The following is a 23,022-nucleotide window of genomic DNA, read 5'->3' as shown; positions in this document are numbered from 1 at the left end:
CAGTACAGTCAGCACTGCTTCTCATTAGGCACCGTTGCAATTATTCGGAATCTTGAGTGGAAGATCTGTCAGCGCGTCCCTTTGCCTCGTATCGGCTAGATACTAGAGGGAAAGATGTGAGAGGGAGGGGCTTTCTTCAAAGCGTGCAGTTTTTTCTTTAGGATGAATTGCTCAGTAGGTATTTTATCTGAAGTATTCCTATAGAAATTATTTGAAAGCCACCTGGACAGAACACATCCCTGGAGGTTTTCAAGGCCAGATTGGATGAGGCTTTGAGCAACCTGATCTAGGGGATGGTGTCCCTGCCCATGGCAGGGAGGTTGGAACTAGATGATATTTAAGGTCCCTTCCAACCTCAACCATTCTATGATTCTATAATACATGGTGGGGAGGTTAAGTCTGGATGGAATTGTATTTCCTAGAGACCATCCTGAATTATAATGTCTCATGAATTCATTTTCTAACTCTCTCTTTCACGTCCCTCTGCCGTAGGATATTTCAAAGATGGTTTGGCTGCCATTGAGACTTGGAGATCTGATGCCACAATGAGGACTCACACACGGGGAGCCCCAAGTGTGTTTTTCATACACGCAGTTTGCTTTGCCATTGCCTACGGCGCCAGGGAGGACTCGAACGCGATGGTTCCTTTTGTCAATGCCAACTACGACAGCTACCCCATGCTCTACTTCTCCAAAGGGGATGTGGAGGCTCTGCGTCTCCAGGCCACCACCACGCACCAGCACATTGCGACTCGTCTGATCGAGGCAGTGCAAACAATGCTGTCGAATCCTCTGGAGTACCTTCCTCCCTGGGACCCGAGGGAGTTCAGCGCTCGGTGGAATGAAATTTATGGCAACAACCTCGGGGCCCTGGCGATGTTCTGTGTGCTCTACCCTGAAAACATTGAGGCCCTCAACATGGCCATGGATTACATGGAGAGGATGGCAGCTCAGCCTAGTTGGTAGATTTTTGTCTTTTTTTTTTTTTTATGTTGTTCTTACTGTATAAACTGTTTGAAGGTGGAAGAGTGAGTGGATGAGTGAATTGCTTAAATTATTTCATTTGTTCTAACATTCACTTTAACAGTGACTAACTTGCTGAATGCATTTACCTTCATTTGGAACAGCAGTGCCACACGGCTTTTTACCTTCACTGGACGTACTCTGTTGCAAATTAATGCTGAAAGAAGGAGCGTGACCCTTTTGTATGCCATCCTAACTGCTGCAAAATTAAAAAAAAAAAAAAGTAGTCCAAACCCATCCCCAATCAGGAGCCAGGATTTCAAATATTTGTGGTGAGAAGTGCTAAGTGCTAAAAGTGTTATTTTTTAATCTCTTCTTTTTCAGGCTCGTACAATTTCTTTTGGGTAATTCTTCCTTAGGAAGAATTTGAGAAAGGGAGACCTATGAAAAAGATATAGTTAAGTGTAGGCAAAAGTGATATGCTGAGCTTCTGCAGTCAAGTGTTTTCTTGGGCCTCTCCTTGAGACATACTATAGCACGATAAAAATAGTTGTCTGTCTGATTACGTTACTGGAACTGTTTGAGTAACTGGTATTTTGATGACCCTCCTGGCGTAACTTCACCTGCGTGTGAGTTGTCATACAGAAATTAGTCTGTCCTCGCTGTGCCACACTCTTTCTGTGAGGACAGAAGTTAATGTTCTCACTGTATGAGTGAGTCTAGAAATTGAGACTCCACAGTCTCTCTCCTTCTCCTCACCTTCCTTTTCAATACCCACCAGCAATTTATCTCCCTTTTTTTCTCAGGTAAACACATTCCCCCTACCCACGGGCAGCAGTTGCCTTGGTCGATGCACCTTGCTGACTATGCCCCAGCGTTGCTGCCACTGTGAGGGGAGGTCTGAGGATGGAAACGTGGGCTTTGCCAGGACGATGGCTTCTGCCCAGGGCAGGGCGCTGGAGCTGCGATGGGGCACTGCTCCCCTCTGTGGCAGCCACTGTCCTACAACTTAGTGGTCGCAGCAGCTCAGCAGAAGTCTGAGTCGGGTTTCAAGTCAGCACAGGAGGAAGCATTACCTCTTCAAGCACTATTCATTGTTCAAACTACTGTTCTCTACCTACTCTGGATTAAGACCAACTAGTAGTGTCCTATAAATGGCATCCATCCATGGACCATCATTGGAAATATGCTGAATTTGAGCTAGCATATCTTGGGATCCATATCTTCCTGATGGGCATGATTTAAAAGGTGTTACAGTGGTGAGATTCTCCTATACCAGGTATTAAAGTGGTGAATGCTGCAGAAATACAGGAACTAGAACAAAAGAAATGGTGGGAGAGAGAAGGGATACACTGGGCTTAAGTTGCTTGCATGTCACGGGAGAGAGGACACATAGGAGTTGGAAAAAGAAGTGCTATAGTGGATAGTGTTTATTTCCAAAATCTTCCACTGAAGCATAGCAATACAAAGCTTCAGTCTTACTTGCCTTAAGAGGCAGTCTGTAGGACAATCTTTCTCCTGGCACACTGGCAGAGGGACAGAGCTGTACAGAGAGGAATCCCAGGACATGTAACCATCTCCAACAGGACCTACAAGCTGCCCCAAGCTCAGCATCTTCTTCCCAGTTTCTTTGTTCATGCTCTTTCTTAACTTGCTTCGGGTAGTGTAAACACAGTTACGTGACTATCTGTTTTAATGGAATAAGAAAGAGACACAAGCGATTTTGTGCATAGTGGAACTTACTTGTGTCTGTCTTTCTCAGTTTCTTACGTCTCACTCACTGTCTCAATAACCTCATTTCATTTCCTGTGTCCTGTGATTCCTGCCCTGGAATAATTGTGGTTCCTCTGTCTCTTACCATAACACTCTCCTTTGTCCAGTTGACCAGATACCAATCAGAACTGACCAGATATCCTATTTCTGCTTGGCTTTGATAACATTTACCTCCCCAAAACTACTGTTTTTCTCCAGCAAGCATCTTGTGTTACCTTGGTGAAAGAGAAGCCATGCATTTCCCATCATTCCCTTCTGATGTAGTCATGTTGTTCAGCAAATGATCAAGGTTTAATCATGGTTCTCTGCTTTGCAAAAAAAAAAAAAACATGTAGAGTGCATTTACTAGGGGAAATACAGGAGGAGGAAATGAGAAATGTAGGCATTAGGGCTGGGGTAAGCTGCCCTTTGTGTCACCTCCAACCTCCAAGTGGCCAGTTTTCCAAATGTTGTGACAGAAACATAGATCTGATTTCCATTTTTGTTTTTCTCCTGAGAACTTATGGCTGAATGCTGTCAACATGGAGTTCACACTATACCTCCATCAGTGATGGCAGTACTATAGATCCCTCTCCCTTGTCCAACAGTGGTTTTCAGGAAAACCATAGGAATGTAATGTCTCTGAGACATGTACCTACTTTCTCCAGCTTTGCTCAAATAGGTCAGCAGGTTCAGAAGCTGAAGGAGCTTGCAGACATCTTACATACATCTGTTTTTCCTAAGAAACTCAACTAAAAATACCAGCAAAATGTGTTACTGCACACACTTCTCCACATAGGATAAGACTAGGAGAACAAACATGGCAAATACGAGAGTTGTTGCCTGATCACTACTAGCAGGCATTTAGATTTCATAATGTCCAAAGCACTGCATAAGACTGTACATGGACTGTTGTGGTAATATCACAGTAATGGAATTATTTAAAAAAAAATGTTGTGCAGTCTATTTAGGCATGTTTAGTTTCCCTTGGACCTTGGGGAAAATATCATTCTGGGTGATATATTACAAATGTTATCCTTATTAATAATTTGAAGGTACACATGTTCTGATCAAGAGGGTGGAAGGAAGGAGCAGTTTTGATGCTGCTCAAGTTTGGAGCCTTGAATGTTAGGAGACTCATCTACATATGTCATCAATAAAGAGGGCTTGTCCGGAAAGCTGTCAGTGAGATAAGTAAATCAGAGAAACTTTTTGCTCCCTAGACTTCCTCTATAATGTAGGTGCCTAAATTGTTAGGTAAATTGCCCCCAAAATGTCTTTATCACTGGGGATTCATCAACATGTAGTGGGAAGTTCAATCTAGCTGTCATATAGATTTCTTGCTGGCAGTTTGATTCTTTCAAGTGTATAATCTGTATTTTTTTTTACTTCTGCTGACAGCATTGACTCTAAAATAACTGTAGAATTTTTAAAAAATCCAGTTGGATGAGTTTCCTCTAATTTTCATGGAGATATTAAATTAAATCTAAGCATTATCAGAAAACTAAAGTGTATTTTGGTAGTGTATGCAGTAGTTGGATAAAAAAAAAATGGTTTAAAATGTCACACTGTTTATTTGTCCCAGTGTGTCAGGAGATTAAGGAGATTGACATTTAAATTTCATCTTTACATTAGTGAGAATCCTTGATAGTCCAAATATGGTTCAACGTATTGGGATACATACGATTGTAAGAGTCTACCGATAATTGATGCACTCATGGAATGGGCATGTAATTAAGCACTTTTGTCTTTTATCATCAGTTACAATAGCCATTTTATATCCCGTGATAAAGGACACCCTTAATTGAGTTCCCATTCATGTAGGCGAACAGAGCTTGAGCTGTTTGTCGTAACAACCGATGGTGATAGTCATGCTGCTCGTAGCAGAGCATCCGTAATTGCTACATCCTGGAGTAGGTTTACATTTTAACATAAACAAAGGGGCAGTGGCTAATTGCTAACTATAACAAACACTCAAAATAATATGGGGACAGACAAGGTTTTGGAGACTAGCAAGAGCAGGGAAACACAGTGCATTAGTATTTCAGTAAAAAGAGACGAACTTTAATGATTTTGCCTGTAAAAATTTAAAACTGGCATTAAATAACTCGCTTGGTTTTCCTGCGATTTGATATCTAGATGCTTTTTAAAATCTTAGGGAAAGTTTGTCTTTCTGTTTAAGCTGTATTATCTTATTTTACAGAGAACAGAGGATTTAGATGTATTTTCTGGTATGTTATCTCTGACTGGCCCCAAGAGCACTCCCCTCCAGAAGTGTGTTTTTGGCCGAGGGGATCTGTACTTGTGATTCTTTCCATATGCCGCCTCGGCCCGTTCTCGCACTGAGTGGAGTGATGTAATCGGAGTCACACATCGTGCAAAAATAAGAGTCCAGTTAGGTTCTGTGTTTGGGACAAAGCAATGAAAAACTCTCTTCTTTACTAAGGCTGACTTATAAACAAATGTCTTGGAAGTTCACAAATTCTGCACCTTTCTTACAGCAGCAGAGATGGCCCCAGTTGGAATTGCCAGACAATGGATTTCTGTACTTTTTTTTTTTTTTTTTGCACATAGTCGATGCACCCTTTCTAAAGACAGGCATGTTACCAATGTGCAGTGAGGTGTGGGATTTGACAGTAAGCCCAGCTCTGTGGGTTTCATAGAGGAGATAATTACTGTCGAGCATGTGCAAACATTCCAAGGAAAGAGCAGCGAGTAAGGAGAAGCTAATGGGAGGGTTTGGCATAACACATCTGTGACCTTTCTGCTATATCTTATTAACCAGCAGTCCTATAGCCTTCTGCTAGTAGTCCCTGTTCATTAAAAGTATTGGAGCATGCTATAGGACCGTTGCTGTTAGTATCCAGATAGTGCTCAGTGTTGAAGAATATGTATTACAAATTAAAAATACACAAATATAAATAATTAAGTGTAGATAAGTGTGTAACTGAAATAAATTCACATGTGTTGCGTTGAAATAAAGCAAGTCTCTGTGCTGACATCACAAATTTAGAACATCTGTTCGACTCCCAGTAATCAACCATCAGTCACATTCAAAGAAATCTTAAGAGGGTTTTATAAGACTGTGGCATAGAAGTTAGTGTAAAGGAAGCTTGGGAGATGCTGAGATAGCCTCCTACAGGGAGGAAGAAAAAGAAAAGGAAGGGTAAGAGGACAAATTTTGTATCTGGAATATATATTATATTAGTAAGTGAAATATCAAACCCTCATGCTTTTTTTATCTTTTTCAATATGTAGCATTTAAAAATAGAAATTTTTAAATGACTGTGAAATTAAATGGCTAGCTGGATTTTAAACAGTTTCTTTTATACCTTCTTTTTAAATTAATAATATCTCTAGGAGATAAATTAGCACTGAAGTCCTGTAGTAGCTACAGGGAGCTCACTTTGTGGCATGCCTGGTATAAAAATCTGCTACAACAAGAGCTAGAGTCAATCTGTTGAAATAACATAACTAAATTTCTATGCCTGCTTAATATGGCACTGAGAACTACTAAAATAGACTCAGTTCTTGTTTATTAATGTGTCGATACAGAAGGATCATGATTGATACACTAAGAGCGAGCCCAGTGTGAAAAAGACTGTCTTGCGATCAAGGCGGAACACGGGAGAGGAGGGATCTGAAAGAAGCTTTAGAAGTGGCAGAATGATGATTGTAGACTTATGGGGAAACAGAGAGAAAGAGGATAGCGAGCAGGTGAAGGTTTCCCAAGGAGTAAAGTTTTAGTCGCCTCCTCAACACCTAAGCAGTACAATCCTACTTTTAGAGTAAGCTCTTCAAACTTCTGAAAAATGTTGTCTATATGTTGCCTCTTTTTTTTCCATATTGATATGAATGTAGCCCTTTGCATTTAATCACTCCTGCCTGCCTTCCTGTCAACTGAGCTGCAATGAACATGAGCATGTCGGAGTGGCTGCTGCCGAAACACGGCTGGGAAAGAGATAGAGGCAAACTTGTCATGTTCTGCCTTAGGCACCGAAAATATAAATCATCCATTTTTCAAGAACTTTTTATTCTCAACATTTTTGTTGTTGCAAATGACCAAGCACTTAGGTTGTGTAGATCATGGGGTCTCTGTTTTGGCAGCCAACCAGAAAAATGTTGAGAGGGTGAAAGCTGAGAGATTGTTTTGGATCAAACAGGTTTTTTCAAGGATTTTTCTTTTTTCTCTCCAAAACAGAAATTGGAAGATACTGTTCCATTAGTGAAGAAAATAACCCATTTGAGCACAGGAAAATATTTTGTTTTGGAAGCTCAGTAAGAAAAATACTGGAAATTGAGTCTAGTTTATAAAATAAATGTTGGTGGTCTCATTCTCCTTGGTAGGTACACGACCTCTTGGTATGTATACTCCCTCTGGCCACAGAAGAATATGTCTCCCCTTTGCCTGATGGGAGTTTTAAAGCTGTATCTCCTTCCCCCAGAAATAGGTTAGAACAATCACAAGGGTCTGTGGAGTGCCAGGGCATTGCCATTGCCATTGGAAAGAGCATACAACTACACAGTTGATTTCAGGATCAAGAGGTCAGTTTGCCCCATTGCATGCCACATTTGCATCCACAACTGACGTTTAATGCGTGTTAAACTCAACCATGCTGTTAGCTAACTACCATATCTAAGGTGGATTGTATCAAAATGTACTAGAGGGCTGTCCTTGAACTAATTTTCACCTGTAAACCTTTAGAAAAGAGCCCTGCCTCATTTCCTCCGCATCTACCTGGTGAGAGAGAGAGGTTCAGTACCGAGGAGGGACTGCTAGCATCCTTCCCTCAATCCTTAGCTTAATCTGCTCTCAATCTCCAAAAGCTACAGTAAATTGTCAGGAGAAAGTTTGGAGCATTAAACTTCAGGATGTGGATTACTTGTGTAATCTGTGTGTAAGGATGTGCTTAATGCTTCATTTTGCATGCAGTGATGCCATATCACTTATTGACATAGAGGCTAGAAATCAGATCTCGCGCTGCCTGGAAGGATATTCTGTTTCTCAAGTTAGAGAGTGTTATTTTCCTATTTACTTCGATTTTTTCTTTTTTTAAGAACTGCATACACAGTGAAGGAAAGGTGATTCTAAACATCACACAGATCATGATGAGGGAACTCACTTAAGCAGGAGAGTTTGATTTAAATCCTGCTTTGAACTGGGCAGAGAGTGTTTTTTCCCTCTTGGCTTATATTTCTTAGAGAAATGCTGATACTTCTGGTTTTAGTAAGGAAGTCGTTATTAGTAGAGAGAATGAGGGAAAATAATAATAAACTGAAAGAGGGCAGATTTAGATTAGATATAAGAAAGAAATTTTTCACTCAGAGGGTGGTGAGGCAGTGGAACAGGTTGCTCAGAGAAGTTGTGGATGCCCCATCCCTGGAAGTGTTCAAGGCCAGGTTGGATGAGGCTTTGGGCAATCTGGTGTAGTGGAGGGTTTCCCTGCCCATGGCAGGGGGGTTGGAACTAGATGATGTTTGAGGTCCCTTCCAACCCTAACCATTCTATGATTCTATGATTCTATGAAAATACAGAAAACTGTTTCTACTGAGAGAAGAGACATTAGTAGCATTAGGAATATTGTCAAGAAATTGAGTGGTTGTGGTAATCTTACCACAATTTTTCTTGTTGTTGTTGTTGTTGATATTAATTTTTACTTCCCATCCAAAATTTTATACAATTGGTATACTTATTTAGAACACAGAATTGCATTTAGTGAAGGTGGTAAGTATGTTCTTAGCCTTGGACAATGCTGTGTGTGTGTGATGGTTCTTGACATCATATGTTGATGACTGAAGAACTGGGTTCTTAACATCTCCTTCAGATTCATTGGTCATTGTAGAAGGTGGTAAATGTAAAACAGATAACCACGTTGCACCGTGCCAAAATTCTCAACACACGAAGGAAAACCATACTACTCATCCATAATACCAGCCTTATCCATGATCTCTTTATTTATCCAGTTTCTTCACGGAGGACTTATATCGAACTTTAAATGTTTAAAATAAAGTAACAAAAATATTTTATATGACACAAATGAAGAGAACTTAAAAGAATGCTCCAGGCATGTATTTGTCCTGTGCCACTCACAGACTTTGTCGAGACAGCAGTTCTTTGTGTTGGACAATGCATATGGCTTTGGATGTTCATGGAGTTTGATCATTAGGCAGCAAACCCATTCAGCACTTTTTGCTCTTTTATAAACCTTCTCAAGTTTCCCAATAGAGATATAGGCATATTAGTGTGAAAAAAAACACTTTTTTTTTTTTTGACTATTTGTAGGGATGTATTTATGGTTTAGCTGTTATTTTAAAATATGTTTTAGAATTTTTGGAACAGTTGCCTTTGCTAAAAGTGCTTATGTTTGCAGCTAAGTAGTTGCTCTATGCTAAAGAATCCACTATAGATACTTTTATTTACTTTGAATTCTTTATTTGTAACATCTGATACCTTTAAAAGACCAAGGAGGCTAATGCAGCGTTGAGGAAAATGTTACTTGCTGTCTTCAAACACGGTTGCTAAACTGAGATTCATACTTATCTGATGTTTAGTTTTACTCCTGAGCGACTTAGAAAATAGCTGTTTTCCAGTGCAAAGCATTGGCATGTTTTTACTTATTTTTATTTTTATAAATATACACAACATTTCTTTAATATTTCAGAGCAGAGTAGTTAATAAATAGCCCTGAAAACTCTTTTTTCGCATAAGATGTTCAGTGCAGGCCTATGCTACCATGCTTTCCCACGGTTTATCAGCCAGGCTGTTTACCAAATCTGACACTGGAGATCCATTTAAAAAATGAGAGCGTAATTTAGATACAAAAAGCATTTAATGCTTGCTACTTGACCATTCTTCTTGTGAATCATGTTCCACATTGTTTGGTGTACATTGCTTAGTTCCATTGAAAATCAGTTAATGGAGGTGCACTGATTTATATCAGCTAAAGAGTTATTACTTTGAGAGAGCTTCATTTTAAAAACAGATGTTAACTGTGGTTTTATATGTTTAGAAATGAAGGTCTTTAAATTGTCGTCTTTAATTTATTATTGTGTGCATCTCCTCTGTTAAATTCTATACAAGACTTACCATACAAAATTGCAATTTGAGGGAAGTTACGACAAGATTACTTTGTCTAACCTGAGGTGGGGAACTATGCCAGTATGTAGGCTTAGGATGCCTAACATGAGGCTTTTTACACTGAAGGGTCTGAGGTTTTTTTCTAAAGAAATAAACAACCTAAATGCAGTCATAACTGATTGATTTAACATTTCTTATGTAGAAGAGTGCTTTCTGTTTTATCAAAAGTGGTGCAACAGAGACTAATGTATGCTCTTATAGAATAACATTTGATATTCAAAACCAAACATAAAGTTAGCATACATCTTAATGATGGAAGTTACAAAAAATCATTTCCACTGTCAAATCCCATTTAAGATGAAGTCAGGTAAAGATCATTAAATAGTTTTAAGCGCATTCTAATTAGCAATTTCTATGTTGTTATAAAGATACTGAACTTTGAATTAGATGTGTTAAATTAACTCAAATTCTTTCATTATTCTTTTTTCCCCCCTAATGTATAGCTCAGCTTCACTCACTCTGTAATTGTTCCAAGCAGAGACCTTCAAAGTGGTATTTCCCGTACGTGTTTGAACTCTGATTTCTGAATGTGTAAAGGTTTAATGAAAAGCAAAACTAAAAATACTTTGGAAATTAGAATTCATGGTATAGCTGGTCAAAGGTATGTTCATGTGTCAAAGGATTTCTGACAGTAATCATGGTGCCAGGGTGTTGCACACAACCAGTGTCAGTTGTGTAGAACGCAACTTTATTTTTACCTGTAGGACTAACAACATTTTAAGAGCTTTTTCAATGATAAGGAAAGATGAGAAAGCAGAAATAGAGATGCAGAGCATTAATTGAGATTGACAAATAACCAATTAACTCAGATTTTCAATTTTTGTGCCGCAGTGATACAGCATAAACAAAACTAGAAAGTCAGAGGAGTTGCTTGCTCAGTTCAGCTACGTTTTCTTCCAGTTTATCTGGAAATATAGAAAGAATGAGCATCTAGGAAAAGCATGTTAATGTTTTGGCTTACAGGTCTGTCATTTTTTGCACAACAATTAAGTGAAAGCATAAGGAAGATGTTTTACTATACCTGGCTGGAAGTCTTCACTGATTAAACGTTTAGAATTTGAACCAGGAAAAAAATGCCGGAGAGATGTTCCTGACATTGACCACAGAGAATAGCATGTGAATGTGGAGAGGATGAGTGGTAAATTTCTAGACCTTTTTTTCCTGAGGGTTTGACAGGAGCTGTCTTAATATTGTTCACAACCATTTTCTGACAATGCCTGTTTGTTAACCAAGAGACAAAATTGTGCAAACAAATCAATCGAGTCAAATAAAACTCTAGTTCAAAAAAAAAAAGAGGCAAATCCTGCTGCTTAATGCTGAATACATTCATGTATTTAATTTAAAATCTGTGAGATAAAGATTTCATTTTTAAAAAAAAGGAAAAATAAGTGTATAACTTCCTTCAGCAAAAGATGGGGTTGAAGCTGAGACAAGGTGAACACTTAATGCTGTTGGAAATTCAGCTAATCAGAAAGCCTACAGAGGTATTCCTTACATATAGGTATGAACGTGCCAAGTTCATTTGAGTCCTTCCAGTGATGTTAGATATACAGAAATAAAAATGAACAGTCATTTTTCTCACTTGTACATTTTGTGTTTTACCATATTTTCAGTGTCCTAGGCTGATGGTCATAATTTCTACATGGTTCATTCATGCATTTTGAATGCAAATAAATGCTCCTATAGCAGAATGAGGATTTTTTAAAAATCTTTTTCTTTTGGTATTTTTTATTGTCTGTTTATTCACACTACTGCTTACACAAATGAAGATGAAACCATATTTATAGAGTCATAGAGTAGTTGAAGCTGGAATGTGTCTATCTTCAGGAGCACAACACAATTTCCACTGATTGCAGTAGGGCACTCTCATATCTCAACAATTTAAAATTCATATCTGTAATAAAAAATATATAGCAAAGAAAATGAAATAGGAGAACAACCATGAAAACTATTGATGATTTTTCAGTTTAAGAAAAGATTTTTTTTTCACTATGTATTCCTTCACATTTCCTGTTCTGTAGAGCCATGGCCTGCAAGTACTGTCAGCACTGCAAAACTGAAGTCTTTGATACACAATATATGCTTGATTTTTTGTTCTACACTACCTCCACCTCAGTTGTGAATTTTCTTGGTACAAATTTACTGTTTTGCTGCGTTCAATGTAAATCATTGGATATAAGCGGGTAGTTCCTAGAAAATAACTTTGAGTAGTGGCATAGTTTTACCTCTATTTTATGTTAAACACTTTTTAAAATGCTATTAGGTATGTTAATATGAATGTCTTGAAAGTAAATTTTATCACCTCTACTTTTATCCTTGAATGCATTTGGGAAATGAAGAAACAGCATAGTGAGCTATTTTATTATACTTGCTTTAAAGATAGCTTCAGTCCCATAGCCACCATTCAGGAATTTATCAACATTTGGATCCTTTGGAAAAGAAAAAGGTGGTTGCAGATTTTTGGAGGAGCATAAACTATAGGATTTTACTTTCTCACAAAAATTATGTGAATCTTGCTTCAGATAAATAGATTCCTTTTCTGTATAATCAGTATTCTGCATATCTGTTTCTCCTAGAAAAACCCAGAATACTGCAAGCACTGTTTTAACAACTTGATCTTTCTAATAAAATTAATGAGCTTTGAAGATTAACGTTGTCCATACTTAGGAAAGAAAAAAAAAAATATCTCAGAGACTTGGTAAGCAGCTTACCACTGTGTTAAGATTCAGCATGTATTGCCTAACTTCAGAGACATACACACCTCACAGAATGGTAATAGAGAAAAATAAGTAGGTGAAACTCCATTAATTGGCATCTTTCTTTATTGACAGGCTAGTGAAGGATGCTCCGTGGGATGAGGTCCCTCTCGCTCACTCCTTGGTTGGTTTTGCCACTGCATATGACTTCTTGTACAGCTATCTTAGCAAGACTCAACAGGAGAGATTTCTTGAGGTGATTGCCAATGCCTCAGGATATATGTACGAAACATCATACAGACGTGGATGGGGCTTCCAGTACCTCCACAACCACCAGCCTACCAACTGTGTGGCCCTGCTGGCTGGAAGCCTGGTTCTGATGAATCAAGGTATGTGCTAAACCATAGGAATGTTTTTCTGAAGTGTATCAGCTCAGTGAGCCATTTATGCAGCAAAGTTCAGGAACTGATAGAAATGCTTCTGAGAGTACAGCAGCATTGGGTTTGTTCTTTCTCTGCTTAGAAAAAATTCATTTACTGAACAGAACAAAAGTCTGTGGGCGGATGTACAAGGTATAATATATAAGCATGTGTACCGGTGTATATAAATTCAGTTGTTGTCTAAGTGATTCTGAAATTCTTACCTCACTGTATGTAAGAATTAAAAATCCCCTTGTCTACAGTCTGTCCAGTCCAGATTTACAGGCAGGGTATTTCAGAGTAGATTATCAGTAAAGAGCAATGCACTCGGTCTCCTTACACAACACATTGAGAAGTTCAGCAGTCAGAAACACCTCACGCTCTGAGCTGGAAGCTAGACAACAAGATAACCTGGAATTTCATCCAAGACGTCTGTCTTGTCTCCCTGAGAGAGCTGCAAAGGTGTAACTTTATCCACCCAAAGGCCACAGCTCAAGACGTTTCTTTCCAGCATCCTTTTCTATGGAGATGAACAGGGCTTTACCTTTTTCCATCTGAACTGTGCCCTTGCACCCCGTAACCTTCATCCAAGGTCTGTGCCAAGTGTCGTCTCCTTCTTTGCTTCAGGAGCTCAAACCCATCCTTCCCAGTTCCCAGGTGAATAACCTCACCAGCTGCTTTTGGCTGCTCCGCCTGGGGGCTATCCCTCTCCTCCTGTTTAAGCGGTACACGGTGTAAACAAGCATGCAAGTCATGGAGTCAGAGAGAGAGAGAGAGGGCAGGTAAGAAATCCTGACTTTAAACTTGGCTGAGAGGTGGAAGCCATAGAGCCAGCTCCTGCTTTTACAAGAATGCATCAGTGTTTCATCAAGTGAATGTTTAAAATGTACTAGAAGTATTTCGAAAACATGATGCCCAGTGGAACCACTTACTTGCTACAAGCCAAGGAAAATCTAGTTTCTGGATGATGATGACATTGCCCAGCCGTGCAGCCCTGCCAAGCAAAGGCACATCTGCACATCATTGGGGCTTTCAGATGTCCAAAAAAGTGTGACGAAAAACTGTGGTATTGTGTTTGGGGGGTGGTCATCTTTTTCTTAAGTGGTTGTCAAGACAAGCTCGTTCACTGATGTGCACATGCTGAAAAGCAGCAAGAGTGTGTGTGGAAGTTATTCCCTTTCCTCTTAACTTGCCTTCCATAAATTGAAGACTCAGGTCATGTTTATTCAGTGAGTTTTGCTAAATTCCTCATAATTCCATCCTTCCCTAAGCTTCCGTTGTTGCAGAAAGCTGACAGTTTGCGAGATGACTCTGCTTTTCATTAGAGTATAGACCATAAGTATACTTTGTGCCAAACAATGGTAACATCACAAATAAAGTTGGGCAATATTTGTTTTATCAAGAGTGGGGTTTTTTTTGAGAAAAAAAAGAAAAAGCAAGCAAATTCAGCAACACTTGAGCAATTTGAAAAATTGTGCTGATATTTCAAATGAAAATAGGTCAAAACATCCAGACTCTGTATTTCTAAATGAAAATTCTGTTGTTTTCAATATAAAGCAACTTTATATAAAAAAAAAAAATAAATGAAATTTTTCTGTTAGTCTAAAATTAAAAAAAAATGGTTTCGTAAAAATTCTCTTTCCAAGGTGAAAGGCTTTTTCTGAAGGAGAAATAAAAACAGGAGGGAGAAAAGGAGTAAACGTACTATTATTCTCCCTATATCAGATGCACAGCAATTGCAAATAGTGTGTCCCAGTGTAGACCTTTCCTCAAAAAGGTTTAAATTTCAACTAATAATTTTAAACTCTCTTCAGCTTTTGAAGCACACAGAGACTAAATAGCCAGCTTAAAAACATGTAAACATGAAACTGATTGAAATGAATTCTAGGCATACACAGAAACTGACATCTTTGCAATTAAAATAAACACTCAGATATTAAAAAAAGGGAACTTGAGTAAGGCCTAACTTGGTATAGATACTACTAATTTTAGGTGAGATTTTCTTCTGTTTTGGTGTGTAGCCTGACAGAGTGCTGAGTCTCTTACTTGCTTATTCTAATGTATTATTATTCTTTTAATGTACTACAAATATAGGGTTACAGCATATACACTGAGTAAACAGAACATACATGCATTACAATGGTAAATATGCTATGTAAATATGGAAAATAGCAATCTTGCTAGTGCAGTAGTCAACAGCTAGCTATTGTGACTGCGAGTGTCACAAGGGAAAACAAGGGTGGAAGCATTTGGGATTTTATTTAGACAGACTGCTGTGCTGCCAGCTCCTTTAGAGTAATGAGGTAGTGTCAAGATAGTTGTGAGTAAAGTAAGTAGAAGTAGCACCACCTGCCTCTGTTGCTCAGGCCTTACCCATCATATTTATCTCTTCAGCCAGCGGATAAAAATACTGTTAGATTCAGGTTGTCTGTTTGACTTAGATTTTTTTTTTTGTCTCTGTTAACCAAGCAGGATTTGGCGGCCTTGACTAGTAGGAAGTCTAAATTGCTCATCGTTGTGCTAAGCATAAATACAGTAATTGTGGCAATGACATTAAACAGTCTTAGTAGTGGGTCTGGATGTAGCTCATACTCGCTTAGCCTGGCACGTGCGCTCCATTCAGCAGGCACCACTTCACCACCTAATGGGGTGTAATGTATGCCAGCTGAGCTCTGCTGTATGGTGGAAATAAGTCCAGTCAAATCTATATCCAGACACTTTGAGTTGGTTGGCACTAAGTTGTCACATAGAGGTGCAAGGCAGTTGATCTCTGTTTAGTCCTACCTCTCTTGCCAGTGAATCCAAAAGAAAACAAGAGAAGGCACGTAGCCTTTCCTCTGCTGGGATCCACATGCTGCCTTCTGCAATACATAAATGCACTGCTGAGGCTGTCGTGCCTGTGCTTGTTCCATGGTGAAGGAAGCCCTGAGAAGGGCTTGAAGACAAGCTCTGAGAAGGTCTTCTTGCAACCTTGTCCCAGCTCTTGATTTGTGTTCTGGAATTGAGGAAACTGTGTTTGTAATTAACCATGCAAAACTTTTCCAAAATAATTTCTATTTGGAGAACACTTTAGGTGGTACGATAAAATGAAAATGTAAGCAGAACAGAGCATGTCTTAAAATAGAGCATGTTATTAGTAGAATGTCACTTAACTGCAGCTCCAATGTGAACTTTTTTGAATTTTTAAACTCTGAGGCTCTCCTTACTACACTGGTGATCATGCAGTGAAAAATCAAGAGAATAGAACAGCACAAATGCTTAGCATATTTGCATTATTGGAGCCCTCTAGTGGGGACTGTAAGTTTGCTTTCGTAGGGCTTTAATTTGAAATACAATAGTCTTGGCATGGCTCTTCCCTTTTGGCATGTCCTGAATGCATCAAGGAAATTTTCTCTTTAAAATGGAAAGCATAATCCCACATTATTAGCAAAAGGTGTTTCATAGATTTTTCCCTGCTCATGTGACCTTGCTTTGCTGTGTTTAAATATGGTGTTTTATTTTTCAGCCTAGAACTACAGTCGCTGCAGCGATAGGTCGTATTTGAAAGATCTGGATTGCACATTCCTTGCTGTAAAGGATCCCCCTGGGATCTCAGATGACATAATCTATGAACTGTGGTTGTAATTAGATTTGTCAACATCTTTTTCTTTCAGGTTACCTTCAGGAAGCTTACTTGTGGACAAAGCAAGTGCTGGCAATCATGGAGAAGTCAGTAGTCCTGTTGCAGGAGGTCACGGATGGCTCCCTCTATGAAGGGGTGGCTTACGGCAGCTACACGACCAGATCGCTGTTTCAGTACATGTTTCTTGTTCAAAGGCACTTTGATATCAATCACTTCAGCCACCCCTGGCTCAAGCAGCACTTTGCATTTATGTACAGGACTGTTCTGCCAGGTAGGTGATTTGGGTGAATGAAGATGATTCTTCAAATTCTTGAAGCAGCAGTAAATTTCTTACTTGAAGGAGGTCATTTTTAAATAGCATTGTACTTGGATTTTTTTTAAATCACATTTTCCTTGGATTTTTACCTTCATCATCCAGTGAAACAGTGACACCTTTGTTTATCACTGCCTATTAAAGATCATTGTTTAATAAACTTTGGCTTTTTAAATGAGTCAAAAGATAGGAACATCATTTGGGAGAAAAAGCAATGGTTCAGAATTTGATTTCTGGTTTTCAGAGTTTGAAATAGATCTGTTTCTGGGGTTTTCTGTTTGAAAAATAATATTCTTTGAGATTCTTACTGATTTTTTCCTTTGCCAAAAATCCTCACACTAAAATACTAAGTGAAAGCAGTAGAAAATGATGAAGCCAGGGTAAAAGTATCAGCAAAGTATAGGAAAGTTTTAGATGATCACCAGTTTTCCACAAAACATTGACATAGACTTTTATACCATTTTTATTATTTTTCATATGGAAAATGTAATTGACTCAAATGATAGGTTTCTCTGTGCAGGGGTACATGAATGATTTTCTTTTTTCAGTGTGAGAATTAAATAGAAATATCTGATGTCACTAATGGGTCAATTTTCCAGACTTTTTAATATTTCTTTTCTTTTGCTGGATCTCTCCAGTCTCTCACAGTGTGTTTTAGCATCTCTGATTTGAAGTCCTAGTTGTGACTGAAAGGTGGAGATGTGCAAATATGAAACCAGTTATAAGTTAATAAATTTTGCTGATCCCTTCTAGCTTTCAGAAGTGATTTGGTTTCAGGCAGCCTTGCAAGTTTTTGATAGTTTTCCGTTGCTTATTTGCAGGACAATTCTTTAGGAACTTAGATTGTTCAAATTCCTCATTGAAAAGACAGTGATAACTTTATTTGCTATAAGAACCCCAGATCTAGCTGTATATATAAGGGGAGCTGAGTGCAGCTTTAGCACGCCAGCATAGGCATGTAAGGAATTGTGCTGACTCTATGTGAGACCTGGGGAAATGTTCCTAAGAGCAAAGTGATCTCATGCTAGCTGTTTCAGGGTGAAGCTGATTTTTTTTTTTTTCCTCTTGGAGTAACCTCTGTTTTCTTGCCAAAAATAGTCTTGGCTCTAGAGAGTTTGGATTGACATAGGAAAAGTGAAAGCTGTAAAGAGAAAGTTGCCTTTGCCAGATTTGAGTGAGGAGAGGAAGTGGATGACACATTCCTTCTTATGTTTTCTGTAGTCGTTTGACTGTCTGTAGCCCATAGCCAAATAAGAAAGGTGAGCATTCACGTTAGCTACAGCAGAAGGAAACAGCTCCTGTGTAACCTGTTTATGGCTCATTTGCAAGTCGGTCTATAAACATGTGAAAAAGCTGCTTCTGTTTATGTCTGTTTGTACTGCTTGGCTTCACCATCATGCTCTACAAATGCATCTTTGTACATTTATTTGTTCTTGCTTACATTCCTTTTCACTTTTTCCCAAGGGTTTCAGAGAACTGTGGCCATTGCAGATTCCAACTATAACTGGTTCTATGGGCCGGAGAGCCAGCTGGTGTTTCTTGACAAATTTGTCATGCGCAACGGCAGTGGGAACTGGTTGGCAGAGCAGATCAGAAGGAACCGCGTGGTGGAGGGCCCAGGGACACCATCCAAAGGGCAGAGGTGGTGCACTCTCCACACTGAATTTCTCTGGTATGAAAGGGAATGAGTGGGCTCAAAAGGAACCTGACAGCTGTTTGCTATTAATGATAATTCATTATCTTTAGATTTGTGCTTTAGAAGCAGAGATCAGGCTGGCCATGTGCAACCCAGAGAGTCATTAGGCTCAGAAGAACTTCTTCATCTGGCGTAGATGCACAGTATGTGTTGCTACAGGAAACACCTTGATCTTGTCCTACATCGGCTTTCCTTCCCTTGTCTATTGCTTTTATAGAATGCGGACAGTTCCAAAAGGACTGAAAATTGGACTGCATGTAGTCTTTGGTTTATTCGTTCTATTCTAAGGGGTTTTAATCCCGTTGTGTTCTGTAATAATTAATTAGGTGAATATTTAAAGCATAGTTTTCTTTTAAAAGCTGTAAGTAATGTAAGCAGTAAGACTACTATTAGTTCTTTTTCATAGAATCATAGAATGGTTAGGGTCGGAAGGGACCTTAAAGATCATCTAGTTCCAACCCCGCTGCCACAGACAAGGACACTTTCCACTACACCAGGTTGCTCAAAGCTTCATCCAACCTGGCCTTGAACACAGGTTGGGATTGGGGCATCCACAACTTCTTCTGGGCAACCTGTTTCAGTGCCTTACCACCCTCATAGTGAAGAATTTTTTTTTTTCAACATGAATTTCCAAGTTATGTTTAGAAAAAATATCATGATAGATGACTAGATCCATATTTTCCATGTAGTTTACAGCTCTGCTAACTTGTATGTCAGTCTTCTAAAGTTAAGAAATGAAAATACCCCAGAAGCTTTAGATATACATATAGATTCCCTCAATCTGTGGAGAGAACAAGTACATTTTCGAGGAGTCAGTGTAGCTCTATTTCTCTTACAAGAAAAATATCATTGAATATATGTTGTTTTGCATTTTTATATGCACATTAGAGTGCATATTTATTAAACTTATATCTTATTATTTGCAAAATATAGAGTCTCTTCTCTACAACCCCATTCCATCATTCTTTTCTCCCATGTCTCCATGGGAATCTTGGGAATTTATACTTAGAAAATTCTTCTTGATGTCAAAGAGAAAGAAACTTTTTAGAAGCACTTGATTAAAAACAAAATAATAAAAAAATCTGAATATTCCAACAATTGCCTTTTTCCTGTGCTGCAGTGTTGGTCTTTTGATGAGCATGTCTACCTGCATTTTCCTCTCAGGAAAGAGGTCTGCTTTTAGGGGAATTTCCATCAAGGACCACTATCTATAGAGCAGGCCCCCGGCACTGGTTGGAATTACCCGAAGCCATATGCAGGACACGAGCGAGGACTGTCTAGGGCCTGACAGAGGCTCCTGGTTAGCTGGAGAGAATAAATCTGATGAGGAACTGTCTAACAGAAATATTACTGGACTTAATGATGGTTTTGTTTATTTTGATTTCTTAAAATCAATGCCAGAAAGCTAGGTTTTGTTTTCCGTAGGTTTTTCTTGTTTGTTTTAACTCCTGTAGATCAACTAAAACAAAAATTTCAAGGATTGTAACCTTTTCTGTAATTAAGACCTCTTTTTAAACCAAATGTCGTATATCTTGTAATTTATACAAGAACGCCATGCAAATTTTTCTTCAACCTAGTTGGAGAAGGAAACTAATATATACTAAGTGATATAAATCATAAAAAGTTATCCTTTAAAATGCCTTTTAATTTATTTTTAATTTATGGCTAATTCTGTTTGGAGACAACAGACTTCTATAATAATCAGTTTGGGGAAACATACTCTGCTTCTCCTGGTTAAGTAGTCAGTAAATAAGTGCAAATGTCGATGTCTAGTGCAAAACAGATAGTGTCTACAGCCTGGTCCTAACGTGCCTTTTTTAAAGATTTGTATTGCAGTCTGTAGCTTTATGATATAAGACAAAGCGTGGCTAGTTTGAAATTAGTAGTACTCTAATTTTTGGACTACGGAAGGATTGCTTGCTTTAAATGTGGAACAGATACTTTCAGCTGTTACACTGTAAAAAACATAATAAATTTGTGTAGGGATTAGTACAATAAATTTCATTACAACTGCATGATTAGTTCACTCAGGAAACATACTTGTGGGCTTTATGTTGTAAATTGTTCCTTGAGGTAAATATTGAATCGGTTTTTGAGTTTTGTACAGGTGCTGATAATGGAATCAGTCAAGTGATTTTTAAACCTGTTTGTCCTCATCTTTTGGGCAGGTATGATGCAAGTTTGCGCTCTGTACCTCCGCCAGACTACGGGGTTCCTAAGCTGCATTATTTTGAGGACTGGGGAGTGGTAACCTATGGAAGTGCTTTGCCAGCTGAAATCAACAGGCCTTTCCTTTCTTTCAAGTCAGGAAAGCTGGGAGGACGTGCAATATATGATATTGTTCATAAGAACAAGTACAAAGAATGGATCAAGGGGTGGAGGAACTTTAATGCTGGCCATGAACACCCGGACCAGAACTCCTTTACTTTTGCTCCCAACGGCGTACCTTTCATAACAGAAGCTCTGTATGGGCCAAAATATACTTTTTTAAATAATGTATTGATGTTTTCCCCTGCCGTGTCCAAGAGCTGCTTCTCCCCATGGGAAGGGCAGATTACAGAAGACTGTTCCTCAAAGTGGCTTAAATATAAACATGACCTGGCTGGTGACTGTCAGGGACGAGTAGTTGCTGCCATGGAGAGAAGTGGGGTGGTTTTCATCAAGGGAGAAGGAGTGGGTGCGTACAATCCTAAACTGAAGCTGAGGAAATTGCAAAGAAACCTCATACTTCTCCATCCCCAGCTTCTCTTGCTAGTGGACCAAATCCATCTGGAAGATGACAGCCCTCTGGAGGCAGCGACCAGTTTCTTCCACAATGTGGATGTGCCTTTTGAAGCAACAGTTGTTGATGATGTCCATGGGGCCTTTATTAGGCACCGTGATGGGATATATAAGATGTACTGGATGGACGACACTGGCCACAGTGAGAAAGCCACCATCACCTCAAGGATGTATCCCCGGGGCTACCCGTACAATGGAACGAACTACGTGAATGTAACGACCGTCTTGCGGCACCCCATCACGAGGGCCATTTACCTTTTCATTGGGCCCTCCGTTGACGTGCAGAGCTTCACTGTCCGTGGAGATTCTCCACAGCTGGATGTGTTCGTTACCACCAGTGAGCACGCCTACGCGGTGTACCTGTGGCCCGCTGAGGATGGCTCTCGCTCAGCCTTCGCACAGGTCATTGCGGACCGCCAGAAAATTGTCTTTGACCGAGCTTCTGCCGTAAGGAGCTCCGCAGTGCCAGAAGTGAAGGACTACGTAGGGATTGTGGAGAGGAACCTGCAGCATTTTAAGCCTGTTTTCCAGCAGCTTGAGAAGCAGATCTTGTCTCGTGTACGCAACACGGCTAGCTTTAGGAAGACTGCTGAGCGCCTGCTGAGGTTTTCAGATAAGAGACAGACAGAGGAGGCCATTGACAGGATATTTGCAATCTCACAGAGGCAGCAGCAGCAGCACGGCAGAGCAAAGAAAAACAGAAAAGTAGCCAAAGGCTATAAGTTTGTTGATGCCGTTCCTGACATTTTTGCACAAATCGAGGTAAATGAAAGAAAAGTGCGACAAAAGGCGCAGACTCAAGCACAAAAAGAGTTGCCTGTAGATGAAGATGAGGAAATGAAAGATCTGCTGGATTTTGCAGATATCACTTATGTGAAGCACAAAACTGGGGTGTCAATCAAAGGTCGATCAGGGCTGGCACAGATGGTGACGACTGCTCGAAGCAGTGCCCCGTCAATATCAGCTTCTTATACCCGCCTCTTTCTGATTCTCAACATTGCTATTTTTTTTGTCATGTTAGCAATGCAGCTCACATATTTTCAGAAGGCCAAGAGACTGCATGGCCAAAGATGTCTGTATGCAATACTTTTAGTAGACAGCTGTATATTATTGTGGCTGTATTCTTCCTGTTCTCAGTCACAATGTTAGCAGAAGACCTCTACTAGTCGACCAGTTTATGGTCATATACGTCTATGCAAAAGCATTAACCCTAATAGGGCCAAAGTTTATCTTCTTTTTTTTCTGAAACATTCCAAAAACAGCTAGGGAAAGATTGATTTCAGATCAGAAGGGATGGAAGAATAGGACAAGCAATGAATATCTCACAAAACTAAGTACTTAATAAGTACTCCTCCTTTGTGTTTTGAGTTGGGCCTCACATCTGAGGGAATGTTATGCTTTGTTCATCAGAGTTCAGTAATGTAAAATTGTAATTAAATTTTTTGGTTAGAAGAGCCCTCTTAATAGATTTGTTTCTAAGGGCTTTCTTTTTTATACCGAATTGGATTTGCATTTAGTGAGTTTTCATTTCAGGCTGCTATCGATGTCTCTGGACATTCACATTCAAACGCAAGTATGCAAGGCAGACCTTAGCAGTAGATTTCATTTGTCTCTGCCAAACCAAAGAATGCTTCAATATGGGA

At 39.2% G+C, this 23,022-nt stretch overlaps 1 protein-coding gene across 3 annotated transcripts; it reads left to right on the top strand.

The window, feature by feature from the left end:
* Nucleotides 1–545: 545 nt before the first annotated feature.
* DSE (dermatan sulfate epimerase) lies at nt 546–22,542 on the top strand. Of its 3 annotated transcripts, none has more exons than XM_086632130.1 (5): nt 546–961; nt 12,684–12,937; nt 16,636–16,860; nt 18,367–18,574; nt 20,767–22,542. In XM_086632130.1, the coding sequence occupies exons 1-5, from the start codon at nt 546–548 to the stop codon at nt 22,526–22,528; spliced, it is 2,865 nt and encodes a 954-aa protein (XP_086488256.1). In that variant the 3' UTR covers nt 22,529–22,542. The 3 variants fall into 3 exon arrangements, with proteins under 3 accessions (XP_086488256.1, XP_009981306.1, XP_086488257.1); XM_009983004.2 differs by having other exon boundaries at nt 16,621–16,860; XM_086632131.1 differs by lacking the exons at nt 546–961; nt 16,636–16,860; nt 18,367–18,574 and having other exon boundaries at nt 12,855–12,937.
* Nucleotides 22,543–23,022: the final 480 nt, after the last annotated feature.

The sequence above is a fragment of the Tauraco erythrolophus genome, chromosome 2, assembly GCF_009769465.1.
Source record: "Tauraco erythrolophus isolate bTauEry1 chromosome 2, bTauEry1.pri, whole genome shotgun sequence".
In the NCBI taxonomy this organism is placed as follows: domain Eukaryota; kingdom Metazoa; phylum Chordata; class Aves; order Musophagiformes; family Musophagidae; genus Tauraco; species Tauraco erythrolophus.
The sequence above is the reverse complement of the archived record's forward strand: the minus strand, read 5'-3'. Positions and strand labels throughout refer to the sequence as shown.

Excerpts from the sequence above, each read along its gene's own strand:
- DSE (XM_009983004.2), top strand. The coding sequence starts at position 546 with ATGAGGACTCACACACGGGGAGCCCCAAGTGTGTTTTTCATACACGCA. Across the intron at positions 16,861-18,366 it reads GTACAGGACTGTTCTGCCAG|GGTTTCAGAGAACTGTGGCC; the intron begins GTAGGTGATTTG and ends CTTTTTCCCAAG. Across the intron at positions 18,575-20,766 it reads CTCCACACTGAATTTCTCTG|GTATGATGCAAGTTTGCGCT; the intron begins GTATGAAAGGGA and ends TCTTTTGGGCAG.